Source organism: Natrix helvetica, assembly GCF_964273705.1.
Source record: "Natrix helvetica genome assembly, chromosome: 2".
Classification (NCBI taxonomy): domain Eukaryota; kingdom Metazoa; phylum Chordata; class Lepidosauria; order Squamata; family Natricidae; genus Natrix; species Natrix helvetica.
In genome coordinates, this window is record NC_138552.1 from 292,322,364 (window position 1) to 292,335,475 (window position 13,112).

The following is a 13,112-nucleotide window of genomic DNA, read 5'->3' on the forward strand; positions in this document are numbered from 1 at the left end:
CCCCCAAAGATATGACTTTTAACTGAGGAGGGCGGGGGAGGGAACAGGGGAAAACTAACCCGGGAAGCACCACGCGTGGCTGCGCCTGTAGGCAGAGGCAGACTCCCCCTCCCAAGCTTAAAATGTGAATTTCCCTCTCTTCTGCCATCTCTCAAAGGTGTTTTTTCAAAAAGAAAAAAAAAGCCTGGACTTTGGTGTGGTTTTTTTTCCTTGAAGATGTTTCGCTTCTCATCCAAGGGAAGCTTCTTCCGTTCTGAAGCCTTCTGGGGATGAGAAGCGAAAGGACTTCCTTCCAAGGAAAAACAACGGAAGTCTTTCCCCAAAAGCCTCTTGGATAACTTGGGGCGAGGGGAACTCTCCCCAGACCCAGATCTCTTCAGCCACCTGATCGGGAAATGGAGTAGCCCTTTCAGGGGTTCAGCCGGGTGTCCCTCCTGCAAGGGGGGGGGGGTTGCAAAGAGGCCTGAGCTGAATTTCCACCTGACCGGAAAATTAGGAAAGGCGGTTCCACTAACTTCAAGGTATATATATATATATACTGTAAGAAGAGCCAGATATCACGATCTCCGGAACTTAAAATATACTATCCACTTAGCTTTCCTTAGCCTCTGCTACCATCGTAAAAGCTACCATTGAAGAGATATCTGCCTTTATACATCATTGATCAATGTGGCCATTGATAGAATATGTATGTATGTATGTATGTATGTACACACGCACGCACGCATACAGGATCCTGTTAGAAGTAGAGGGGGGGGGGTGTCCAGGATCACAATCTAGCCTTTTGCTTCCCCTCACCCCCTTTTTTTGGGTAAGATACACCTGTAATTCAGCTTTCTTTATTCCCTTTCCCGGAGGGGGAGTGGGGGGGGAAAGACCTTTTCATAACCTCTTAAAGTGAGTTTAAAAGGAGGTCAAGTTATAACACAACAAACGAAGTCAAGATTTATGGAAATAATTCCTCCTCCTTGCCTGAAACGTCTAAGTGATTTTAATGAATAAGGTTTTTTAAAAAAAACGATTTCTCCTGCCCTGCCTAGATTCCTTCAGATGCGCCCGTTACTGTTCTTTTGCAGCAAGATAAAACATAAAAATAAAAGTATTTGTCTCCCGCTCTCTCTTCCTCTTTCTTTCTCTCTTCTCTTTCTCTCCCCCTCTTTCTCTCTTTCTCCTTCTCTCTCTCTCTCTTGCTATTCCGAGGTCAAACAGGTCGAAGACTACTTTTGTATTTCATTTGATTTACAACAGGGCTTCCTTGAGGTAGAAATGCATTTTTAAATATATATTTTTGACATTGACAGACGGTGGAGAAAAGTTTACTGTAAATGTGGCATAATTTCGTTTAAGGGGTTTTATTCCCAGGACGGAGAATTGCTGTCTAACGATTGAGAAATGTGCGCACAACAAACAGCTAGGTGACAGTCTAATATCAAAATGTATGTATGTATGAAATATATATTCATACATTGTGCCTTTTCAATGTGTGTGTATGTATGCATGTATGTATGTATGTATGTATGTATGTTATATACTGTATTTAAACCATACATATATCAGAATGTATGTATGTATGTATGTATGCATGTATGTATGTATGTAGTATATATTTATGCACTGTGCCTTTTCAATGTGTGTATGTATGTATGCCTGTATACATATACATATTTATATTTTGTGCCTTTTCAACATATGTATGTATGTAGACATACGTACATTGAAAAGGCACAAAATATAAATATTGTGCCTTTCCAAACGGATTCCTGGGGGCAGAATCCAGTTTTCAAATGCCTCCTATCGGCTCAGCCTCAAATACCACTGTCCCAAATCCAGTTTGGCAACTTCCGGGACCCATTTTCCCCCACCGCAGGATATGTGTAAGGGAGTCCCCAGCCTCCTTCTGCCATTTGGAAGCAATTGGGGTGGGGGGAAAGGAAGCGCTTAAAGACACCTTACAACGAACAGCGATCCCTTGGCTAAATTTCTCTCTGTTTCCCGACCCTGCTTTACGACTTGATGTCGGCTGACTTTCCGAGAAGGAACGGGCTTCTCCCCGAGAGCCGGGAAAAAAATAAAAATAAAAATCCGAAAATCCCCCCCTCCCCCGCGGTGTCAACTCTTATCTGCTGGCTGGCTGGCTTCATCGGCCGGCAGTCGGAGCCACATTCACGGATCCTCGGGGAGGGGGGAGATCGCTTCCGAATTAAACATTTGCGGGCGATTTTTCTCTCCCACCCCCTCGCTCTGTCCTCCGCCAATCTTTCTGCAGAGAGATTCTTTTATTTTATTTTATTTTTAAAACTGTTGATCCGAATGGGGCTTTTCGCTTACCTAACTAACTACCGTCCCCTGTGAATCTAAATTGCCGGAGAACAGCCGGTAATTTAATATTTCTATCGGCGTTTTTTTTCCAGCAAGCGACGGTTGCTTGGAAGAATATCTCGGGGTTGTTTTTTTTTGCATTCGGAATTGGGGTGCTGGAGTTGAAAGCCACGCGGGGTACGCGAAGGAGAATCGGAAGGGGGTCCTCTCTCTCTCTCTCTCTCTCTCTCTCTCTCTCTCTCTCTCTCTCTCTCTCTCTCTCTCTCTCTCTCTCTGTGTGTGTGTGTGTGTTTCTGTGTGTGTTTGTTTGTGTGTCTCTGTGTGTGGTTTTCGTTTGTTTCTTTACTACTTCCCTCGGGGGCCCCCACCTAACTTAGCTTAGAAACGCGGCTTGCTCTGAACGTTAAGCTCCCGATAAGAGAGAACGGAGGCCGCCTGGATTTATTGCTTCCTGATAAGAGATTCTCTCCCCCCACCCCCATTGGAATCAGGCGACTGGAGTGGAATAAAATCCCCAGGTAGAAGCAGTTTGAAAGTTGCCTCCTTCCCCAGACAGAAAGAGGAGACGCGCAAAGTTTTTATCCTGCGCAAATATTTATGCAAAGATCCTATCACAAGATCCTTGTAAGAGCGTTGTTCTTTTATGCACCTAGGTTTCCTGTGTCGCGAAGGCTGGAAAAGGTTAAGGGGGAAAGATCCTGAGGTCTCGGGGCCCGAACTAGGAACAAGGACCTCAGCTGGCAGTGGTGGGACACCCACCCACTCACACAACAACGCCGCGGCTGAGCCGAGATCCTGCACCCCGGGCTCCGTTTAAGAACGGGCCTTTCAGAGGGGACGTAAAATCACTCCCAATGGAGTGATTATCTGAAGATAGAGACACGTGTCAATGGCGTAGGATTCCCCCCCCCTCCAGCCAGAAGGAAAGAACTAAAAGGAGAGGCGAAGGAGGGAGGGAGGGGAAAAGAAAAAAAGGAAAGAAGGCCAAAAAAGGAGGAAAGGAGAAAGGGAAGGAAGGGAGGGAAGGAGGGAAGGGAAGGAGACAGAGAGAAAAAGAGAAACAGAAAAAAGAAGGCAAGAAGGAAGGGAGGGAGGAAGAAGAGAGGAAAGGAAGGAGAGAGAAAAAAGAGGAAGAGAAAGAAAAGAACGGAAGAAAGCAGTAAGAAAAGGAAGGAAACAAAGAGGGAGGGAGGGAGGGAGGAAAGAAGGAAGGAAGGAAGAAAGGAAAGAAGGAAGGAAGGAAGGAAGGAAGGAAAGAAGGAAAGAAGGAAAGAAGGAAGGAAGGAAGGAAGGAAGGAAGGAAGGAAGGAAGGAAGGAAGGAAGGAAGGAAGGAAGGAAGGAAGGAAGGAAGGAAAATTGGTTGCCCACTTACAAATCCATGCTTGTCCGATATATTATTGGTGAGCTTCAGTTTATGGAAGGCGACCGGTTTGGCCATCCACTGTTCCCCCGTGGCGGGGCTGTCTGGATGGATGTACATCCTCTTCGGCATCTCCGGATCGGCTTTGCCGGCCACCATCCAGCGCGAGTTGTGGAACTTGTAGCGACAATCATCCGCGGCCACAATATCCATCAGCAGAATGTATTTGGCTTTCTTATCCAGCCCGCTCACCCGCACTTTGAAGGGGGGAAACATCCGTCTGGAGGCGCAAAGAGAGAGAGAGAGAGAAAGGCAAATAACGCTCAGCGCAATCCAAAGGCAGCTGTTGTTATTATTATTATTATTATTATTATTATTATTATTATTATTATTATTATTATTCATAACTTTATTGTGAATAATCGTGTCATCCTTTGCAACCCATACGGTGCACCTGTCGACCAGGCCCAAGATGAGCCAAGATGGTTATTGTCTAGTACAGGGGTCTCCAAACTTGGCAACCTTAAGACTTGTGGACTTGAAAGGAGATAACAACAGAAAAGGAAAGGGAGAGAGGAAGAGAGGAGAAGAGAGGAAATGGAAGAAAGAGGAAAGGAGAGGAAGGAGGGAAGGGATAGAAAGAGAAGGAGAGAGGATAGGAGGGGGAAGAGGAAGAGAGGAGTAGGGGAGAGGCAAGGGGGAAAGGAAAGGGAAAGGAGAGGAGAGGAAGAAGGAAGGAAGCAGTGAAGGGAGGGAGGATGAAAAGAGAAGGAAAAAAAATAAGGTGGTGATTACACAAAATAGGTGTGTATGGGATGGCAAGCAAAGCCACCCAGAATGTCTATTTTAACCCTTTATAACAAATATGTAAAAGTGATAAAGATAAATAAGAACAATAAATGTGTGAATGTCTACCTGTAACTATCTATAAGAGAATAAAAATAAAAATAAACTTTTTTAAAAAAAGCTATGCTGGCTGGAGAATTCTGGAAGTTGAAGCCCACAAGTCTTAAAGTTGCCACGTTTGGGGACCCCTGGTCTAGTATGAAGGGCCACCATTCTCTACAAATACCCTGCTCATTCCAGGCTTGTCTTAACGCAACGGGCCTGGTGGGCCCTTGCCCGTGGGCCCCACAAGCATAGGGGGCCCCATATCAATCTGTGGCTGTTAACCCTTCCATGCACCTTTGCTTCATATAAACATAGCAACTTGTATGGCTTGCTGAGTGTTATTGTCTTTTTCAAGTCTTCTGCGCATTGTCCCAATGTCTACCGCGTTGATTAGTTGTTCTTGCCTATTTTTAATGCCCCAACACCGATTTTGTTGGAAGGGTTGGAATAAATATAGGTTTCATTTTATCGACCATTTATATTTTTATTCCTGTGAGTGTTAGGGGTCCCAGTACACTGCTTTGTGGGGGGAGGGGGAGCGCTCCATAATGCTATTAAGAGGGCTCTGTTCCGACGACGTCCCCCTGCCTATTAGACAGCACCCTATTTTAAAAAATAAAATTGGGGGGAGACAAGGTTTATTCCCGAGAAACATGCCCCTTTGCCCCCTCTTCCCACCAGATTTCAGTCAAAAGCTCCCAAGAAGTAAGTGAAGACCTGAGCAGGCTGCACGTTTACTCGGGAGGGAGTGGGGGTTAACCCTGTCTTAACTGTCTTAACCCCTCTGAAACTCTGGGCAATTACTCCAGAGTAGTGGCGTCCTTCCTTCCCCGCCTCTCACCCCCCTCACCCGGGGATCGCCCCGATTTTAACCCTGCGGCCCAACGGGGCCTAGTTTTCTCCTTCGCTATCAAACCAGACAATCCAGAGTGACATTCGGTTGGGAGAATAATTCTATCGGATCCTATAATTTTTGCTTTATCCAACCGAAGAAGACTTAAGCGGTTTTTTTTTCCCATTTCACGCCCTCCTTTCTTATCACCTGCGGGACGGATGTCACTCCAGCCATTTTAAAGACAGGTAGTCCCTACTCCATGGAGCGCCTGGCACACGGAAATGTCCAGAGTTACGATTTGCACACACACACCCCAAAAAAATTGCGAAATGTTGACGGTGATGGAGATTGCTACGGAAGGTCCCTTTGTCTGGATTTAAAATAATATTTTTTTAAAAAAAAAACTTGGAAATCTGGATTCAACGCTTGTAGGATTCTTTGCTTGGAGAAGGAACTTGGTTGGGATTTGACTTAAAGCAAGTCGCATCCGAGGTTGGCTGGATCACAGCGAGGGTAGGGAGGACTTAAGAGGAGGGGGGAAATAAAAGACCCCTTTATTAATAGAAGGAAGGAGTGATTTTAAAAAAACGCGAACAATAGGTCACTGGAAAGAGAGAGGAGCAGAGGGAGAGGAAGGAAAAATGCATAGGGGAAAAACTCCCTCGGTTAAAACCAATAACTCCTTTGGGTGCCTCCGAAATTAAAAAGGGTTCGGAAGGGCGCAGGAGGAAACAAAAACCGGGGGGCCAATGACGCCCCCCCCTCTCCAGATCAAATCAATTTAACCGGCCTAGAAGTTTGAGCGGCCTCGATTGGCCTCGGTTTCCCGAAGCGGAAAAGCCTGGGGGGAAAAGAAATAAAAACGCGATTCTTCGCTTTTTTTCTCTTTCGCTTGAATTTTTACTCATGAGGAGACCGCGGATTTTTTTTTCTCGACTTCGGGGACCGATCCTCGGCTACTAGGCCACCTTGTACCCTTGCCCGGATCCTGAGGGGTTTTCTTACCAGCCGCCCCCTCCCCTCCCCAGATCGCCAACTATTTCCAGGTGTGGCTTTCCAGATGTTTGAGCATAAAAACAGAAGGGCGGTTTTTAAAAAAAAAATCCTTCTGGATTGCTCAATGACTCAGAATTGGAGAAGGGGCCGGACAGGAGATACAGCAAAGAGAAAAGAAAAGAAAGAAAGAAAGAAAGAAAGAAAGAAAGAAAGAAAGAAAGAAAGAAAGAAAGAAAGAAAGAAAGAAAGAAAAAAGAAAGAAAAAAAAGAAAGAAAGAAAGAAAGAAAGAAAGAAAGAAAGAAAGAAAGAGCAGGTCAACCTTTAAATAGAAATAAATTCGCACTTGCAAATATAGCCTGAATTCCTGAATTTTAAAGAATAAAAATCAGAATTCTAAGGGAAGATTGGAAGCCAATTTTTTTTCCATATCTTCCAGGAAATCTTCCTGCATTTTTTTTAATGCTTCCAGGTCCCTTGTCAAGCCCTCCAACCTCCAAGCCCCCACGCCTGAACCCGACCCTCTGTCCTTGTATTAGGATTTTCAGGTATCACGCAAATGGAAGCCCAGCTCCTGGTCAGCGTGATTTTCCACCCATCTACCAGTCTAACTATTCGGGATGCAAAGGAAGGCGAAAAGGGGACAGATTGGAAAAAAGCAATGCCCAAAGCAAGGATTTGCAAATATTATTATTAGCAACGTGGCGAAGCCCTTCTGGTGGAAAATAGGAAGAAGAAGTTAGTTTCTCTCCTTCCCCGCGGAAAATACCAAACAGTGGTTTGGGGAATTATAAAATTGTTCTTTACTTCTTTTTCTACACTTACTTCAAAAGGACATAGCGTGTGATGGGATTGTTTTTATTGTTAATTGGGCAAAGATTGAATTCTCCCTCTCTCCGTAAAACAGACTCAAAACCCTTCTGCATATATTATTATTATTATTATTATTATTATTATTATTATTATTATTATTATTATTATTATTATTATTATTATTATTGCTATTGCTATTGCTATTGCTATTGCTATTGCTATTGCTATTCTATTATTATTATGGAACAACAACTGAATTCGCTTTCTCTCCACAATAAATACAATCAATCCTTCTTCATATATATTATGCTATTTTATTATTATTGGACAAGGACCGAATTCTTTCCTCTGCCCACATGAAGTAATACAAATCATTCTGCATACTTATTCTTGTTGCTATTTTATTATTATTGGATAAGGACTGGATTTTCCTTTGCACTACAGATACTGAAAATCTTTCTGCATAGATATAATGAATGCTATAATTATTATTGGACAGGGACTGGATTTTCCCTCTTTCCCTAAAAATGACTAAAAATCCTTTTGCATCTAAACAATTATTGCTACTGCATTATCATTATTATTGGACAAGGACTGAATTTTCTCTCTCTCCACAGTAAGTACTAAAATCATTCTGCCTACATTATTATTGTTGGTGTGAGCTCTTTAGGAACTCCGTGGCCTTAAAATCTAATATACACGTCTCTACCCAGCCGGAAAATGCTTAGGGTACTTTTCCTGCACTACTTAGTTTTAAAAGGGAATACCGTCATATAGTCTTATTTTATGATGATAACACAAGGGCTGCTTTTCCTCCCCTTCTCCCGCGGTCCATAAACACGAATAATCATTCTGCATATTCCATTATTATTATTCCTATTTACTTCTAATTCTTTTTTCCCCTGTGCAGCTTGCCTTGAAAGAGGTACTGGGATCGTGACTATATTATTGCAGCTGTTGTTAGTATTGTGTTTATTAATTACTAAGCTGGCTTCTCTCTCCTTCCCAGTTATATTATTATTGTTGTTTTTTATGGTTTTTATGGTTATTATTGTTATTATGGTTATTAGTGTGTTTATTAATTACTAAGCGGACTTTTCTCTCCTTCCCAGTTAAAATATGCTTATTATTATTATTGTTAGGGTCGCGGGGGGGGGGGGTTGTCTTCCTTAACCTGCCCGATTTCGTGATCACCATCTCGGTGCCCAGTTTGTGGAATTCGTCCCAAAGATCTTTCGCTTCCAGCGTGACTTTGGGATCGTCATCCACCTCTTCTTCCGGCTCCAAGCTTTTCAGAGACCTCAGATGGGCGGCCTGGTGATGATGCCCGAGAGCCGAGACGTGCAAGCCGGCCTCGGCGGCGGCTCCAGCCAAACTGGGATCCGGCAAGGACTTGGTGAGGGCGGCGGGAGGCAGAGCAAGCGCCGGGAAGAAGGAAGGCTGAGCGGCCGCTAAGAAGGCGGACATGGGGAAATCGGCTGGCCTGGGCGCGTGGAAGGGGTGGTAAGCCATCGCAGCCCCCGAGAACGCTGGGTCTCTCATCGGGACATCCACAAAGCCAGGCGGGAAGAGCGAGGCCCCCCAGGCAGAGAGGGCTAGCGGCGGGAAGGAGGAAGCCGGCGGCGGCCCGCTGAATTTCAGCCCGGCTTGCTTGGCGCTCAGCGGCGGAGCTCTAGTCAGTTTCAAGCCGCCGGCACTTTCAGCCAGGCTGCCGTCTTCGTGTCCCTTCAGGGCTTGGCGAAGAGGGAGGGGGAAAGAGGGGAGCACCGCAGAAAACGTGGGGGGGAGCCCAGGCCCCAGCCACAACCCCCGGCGACCCCGCGATTTGAAGCCTCGGGACAGGCTGCGGGGCGCCTGGAGAGGCTTCTTCGCCGCCACGAACGGGAGGGGAGGCCCGCGGGAAGGGACCCCCCTCTTTTCTGAGATCGACAAACAAGTAAATCAAGAAGATCCGAAGGCCCCCCCGCACCCTCCCTCCTCCGGCGAGGGCGATTCCTCACGCCTCCGGATCTTGCGGCTTTTTCGGGGTTTTCTTTTTTTTTTTTTAAAAAAAAACGCCTCTCCAGACGAGCTTGCAAACTTCGGAGGTTGCTTCGGGAGGGGGCAGTCGGGCAGGGCAGCGTGTCGTCGTCCCCCTCCCCGGACGCCTGCAACCTCGGAGCAACTCCCGGCCCTTCCGAGAGCGTCGGTCTGGGGGAGAGCGGGGTTCTTGGTTACGGGCTCGCTTTCGTCTCTTCGCCCGCTCTCGCTCTCTCCTTCTCTCTCCGCCTTCAATCCAAAACGAAAGCAAAGGCAACTCCTCGGGCTTAAGAAGCGCGAAGCTCCGGCGTTGGATCGACGCCGGCTTGGGCGAGGAGAGCCGGACGGCGGCTCATCGCTCCGGCCCCGGGAGAACTCCGGGTGAGGTGCTCTCTTTTTCCCTGCTGGCTTTGCTCTGCAAAAGCTTGGGGGCTGTTCTCGCGTGCGCTGCCTCGCTCCGCTCCCTGCTTCCTCCACCTCTTTGCTCGCTCGCTCCGCTCCACCCGCCTCGCTCGCTCCGCTCCGCTCCACCCGCCGCCCACCCGCGTCCCCCCTCCCCCGCCGGCGCGTTTCCACCTCTCTCTCTCTCTCTCTCTCCCCCCGCTTAATGATTGTGGATTTTACGAAGCGCAGACCAATTGTGGAAGCCCAGAGGCGTGGTTTTGACAGGTTGGGCCCATATGCAGGGCGGGGGGGGGCGGGGGGGGCGCAGAATCAAAGAAAGGGAGAAAGAAAGCGGTTTACTTCAGGAGCGGGGAGAAGGAAAGAAGGAGGAAGGAGGCGGAGGGAGAGAAAAGAAGGGGGCGAGCGAGCGAGGAAGACTTGGGCGAAGGTGTCGGGAAGCCTCGCCAGAAAGCAAACATGTCAACAGAATAAAATATTAACCAACGCTGGAGCCCTCGGGAGGCCTCCCCTCGCCAGACCGGGGTTCCCAGCGGCGGAGCCCTGGCTCGCGAAAGGGAGGAAGCTTCCCCCGGACTTCCTGGCCAACGGCTCCCCGAGGTCGCCGGGAATCAGCAAGCCCAGCGAACGCGCCCGCCCAGCGCAACCTAAAGAGAGAAAGGCAGAAGATTGGCGTCCCGGGAAGGAGGGGGGCTGGGGGGAGTGCTTGCAGGAGGGAGGGGTCAAGGACAAGAGACGCGAGGTCGACCGACCCACGGGGGCGTCCTAGTTCCACGAAGCAGGACTTAAAAGGGAGAGCGATAAGCCTCTTCCCAAGACCCTTTCAACACGCGCGCCTTTGGAGGGTTCGGTGTGAATGCGACGCCGGGTTTAAAACCCTGGATAAGGTTTAACCTGGTCCCCATTCCAAGCTGGTTCTGCCCCGACGCGCCCAGTCTCGTGGCAACCCCCAGCCCATCGCTTCTTGCACGGGTTCTCCCTTTTCTCCTTCTCCCTCTCGCAATCGCAATCCTCTTCTCCCTAAAGGGCGCTCCAGAAACCTAAAACTCTCCATGGAGGCGCGTTGGGACCGGGGCAGTTTTCGGGGGCGGGGGGAAGAGCTGATCCGGTGCCAGGTTTAACCCCCCCCCCCCAAGACCTGCAAAGGAACTTGGGTCGCCTATGTCACGTCTGCAAGTCAACAATCTTCACCCGGCAAGGAATTGTCTTGCAACGACGGGTCGGGGAAAATGTGCAACGCTTCGGTGTATAAGGGCTATGTAGGATGCCGCCGCTTCCCTCCCGAATCCGCGAAACCGGTTCTGCGCGGCCGGCAAAAGATTGGCTGACTCCTTCGGCGCCGGTTGTTACCTTGCGGCCCCGCAAATGCTGGGAATAAACCGCTTACTTTGGGGGTAAAGAAATGGGGAGGTCCTGCCTGCGCCAGAGCAGGCTGGGCAGGGCGAGGGCGAACCGTGAGCCTCCGCAAAGCTAGCCCCGCGGCTCTTACTCGGGGGTAAACCCCGACTTCGAGAGAAAGCGGTGCTTCCAACTTCGCGCAGGTCTTTCGGGTCTCTCTCTAGTTAGTAGCGCCCGATCCGATCCCCGAGCTGGGCTCCCCGCGCCGCGCGCGCACGCAAGCCCGCCCGAGCAGTTTGAAGGTGGAGGAGAGGAGTGGGGGAGGGGAGGAACGAAAGAGATCGAGCGGGTAAGAATCCTTTGATTTCAATCCAAGTCTTTTCGTCCTACTTTCCCCGGGCAAAATTTGGAGGCTAAGAAGACTCTCGCTCCGAAGGAAGGAAGGAAGGAAGGAAGGAAGGAAGGAAGGAAGGAAGGAAGGAAGGAAGGAAGGAAGGAAGGAAGGAAAGAAGGAAGGAAGGAAGGAAGGAAGGAAGGAAGGAAGGAAGGAAGGAGGGAAAGAAGGAAAAACTGGGGAGGAAAGAAGGAAGGAAGGAAGGAATGAGCTGGATGAAAAAAGCGTGGAGGGAGGGAGGGAGGGAAGGAAGGAAGGAAAAACTGGGGAGGAAAGAAGGAAGGAAGGAGCTGGATAGAAAAAAACGGGGAGGGAGGGAGGAGCAGGATGGAAAAACTGGGAAGGAAGGAAGGAAGGAAGGAAGGAAGGAAGGAAGGAAGGAAGGAAGGAAGGAATGAGCTGGATGAAAAAACCGTGGAGGAAGGGAGGGAGAGAAGAGGGAAGGAAGGAAGGAAGGAAGGAAGGAAGGAAGGAAGGAAGGAAGGAAGGAAGGAAGGAAGGAAAAACTGGGGAGGAAAGAAGGAAGGAAGGAGCTGGATAGAAAAAAACGGGGAGGGAGGGAGGAGCAGGATGGAAAAACTGGGAAGGAAGGAAGGAAGGAAGGAAGGAAGGAAGGAAGGAAGGAAGGAAGGAATGAGCTGGATGAAAAAAACCGTGGAGGAAGAGAGGGAGGGAAGAGGGAAGAGGGAAGGAAGGAAGGAAAAACTGGGGAGGAAAGAAGGAAGGAGCTGGATAGAAAAACGGGGAGGGAGGGAGGAGCAGGATGGAAAAACTGGGGAGGAAGGGAGAGAGGAAGGAAGGAAGGAAACAAGGAAGGATAAAGCTGCTGAAAATAGGGCCCATTCCGAGGCCCACGGGATTTTCATGTCTCCCCCTCCCCTCCACCGAGGATAAGGCCGGGGGGGGGTGCGTTTAGTTGCAAGGAGATCCGCGCAGCTTTCGTCTCTCAACGTGGAATTTCAGAGGGGGGGGGATTCTCAGATCGCCGGAGCGGAGCTAACGACCTCGGGAGACGCGGAGCATCGCCGCTTTAAGAGCCTCTCCGCGACGCCCAGTCGGCCTGGCAGAGAACCTCCGACCCCAGCGAGCAATCCCGAGCGCCGGGCTCAGCAGACCGTGCCAGACGCGGCGGCCCTTCGGTGAGTGACAGCACGCCCAGAGCCGTCGGGGTCCCCGCGGTAGAAATTCCCAGCGTTCACCCGTGACCCCCGAAAGGGGATAAATTAAAAAAAGGAGGAGGAGAAGAAACAACCTGCAGAAGGAGGAATATAGGGGTAGGGGAAATACTGGGCAAGAGCCGCGTTTGATACGTGTGAACGCAGCCGCTCCTCCAAGTCCGCTTTGCAGCCTTTCCTGCTGCTCGTGTCCCCGTCCCCTCACGTCCCCCATCGCGCACGGGGGTCACAGAAAAGGCTTTGGAGTCTGCCTGGCCCAGGGAGGGAGGTTGGCTGGGCAAGCTTTTTCCTAAACCACCCACCCACCCCGGTTAGCTGTTGTACGGAAAGGTTTTTGCGCGAAGGAAAAAGTGACACGCGAATGTTTGGAAGGGAAGCGAGAATTTCGCTCTCCGAGCCACGCGGGGTCCTCCCCACCCCCCCAAATCGGGGATCTGGGACGCCCGACTTCACTTGCGCTGAGTTTTGGGGAGACTTCCCGCAAACTTGAGGGAGCAGAAGGAAACGGCCCTGCTCAAACTCCCCAAGACACGGAATGTATAGTCCCTTGAGGATTACCGTTCCCACGACA

The 13,112-nt window shown here is 49.3% G+C and overlaps 1 protein-coding gene across 1 annotated transcript in view; it reads right to left on the reverse strand.

The window, feature by feature from the left end:
* Window positions 1-9,798, reverse strand: part of TBX2 (T-box transcription factor 2) — a 57,314-nt gene extending 47,516 nt beyond the window's left edge. Inside the window, exons 1-2 of the mRNA XM_081945934.1 lie at window positions 8,388-9,798; window positions 3,693-3,960 (exon numbers count right to left, since the gene is read on the reverse strand). Coding sequence (XP_081802060.1) covers window positions 3,693-3,960; window positions 8,388-8,755 — 636 coding nt within the window. The 5' untranslated portion in view covers window positions 8,756-9,798. The remainder of the gene's footprint in view (window positions 1-3,692; window positions 3,961-8,387) is intronic.
* Between the last annotated feature and the right edge of the window lie 3,314 nt (window positions 9,799-13,112).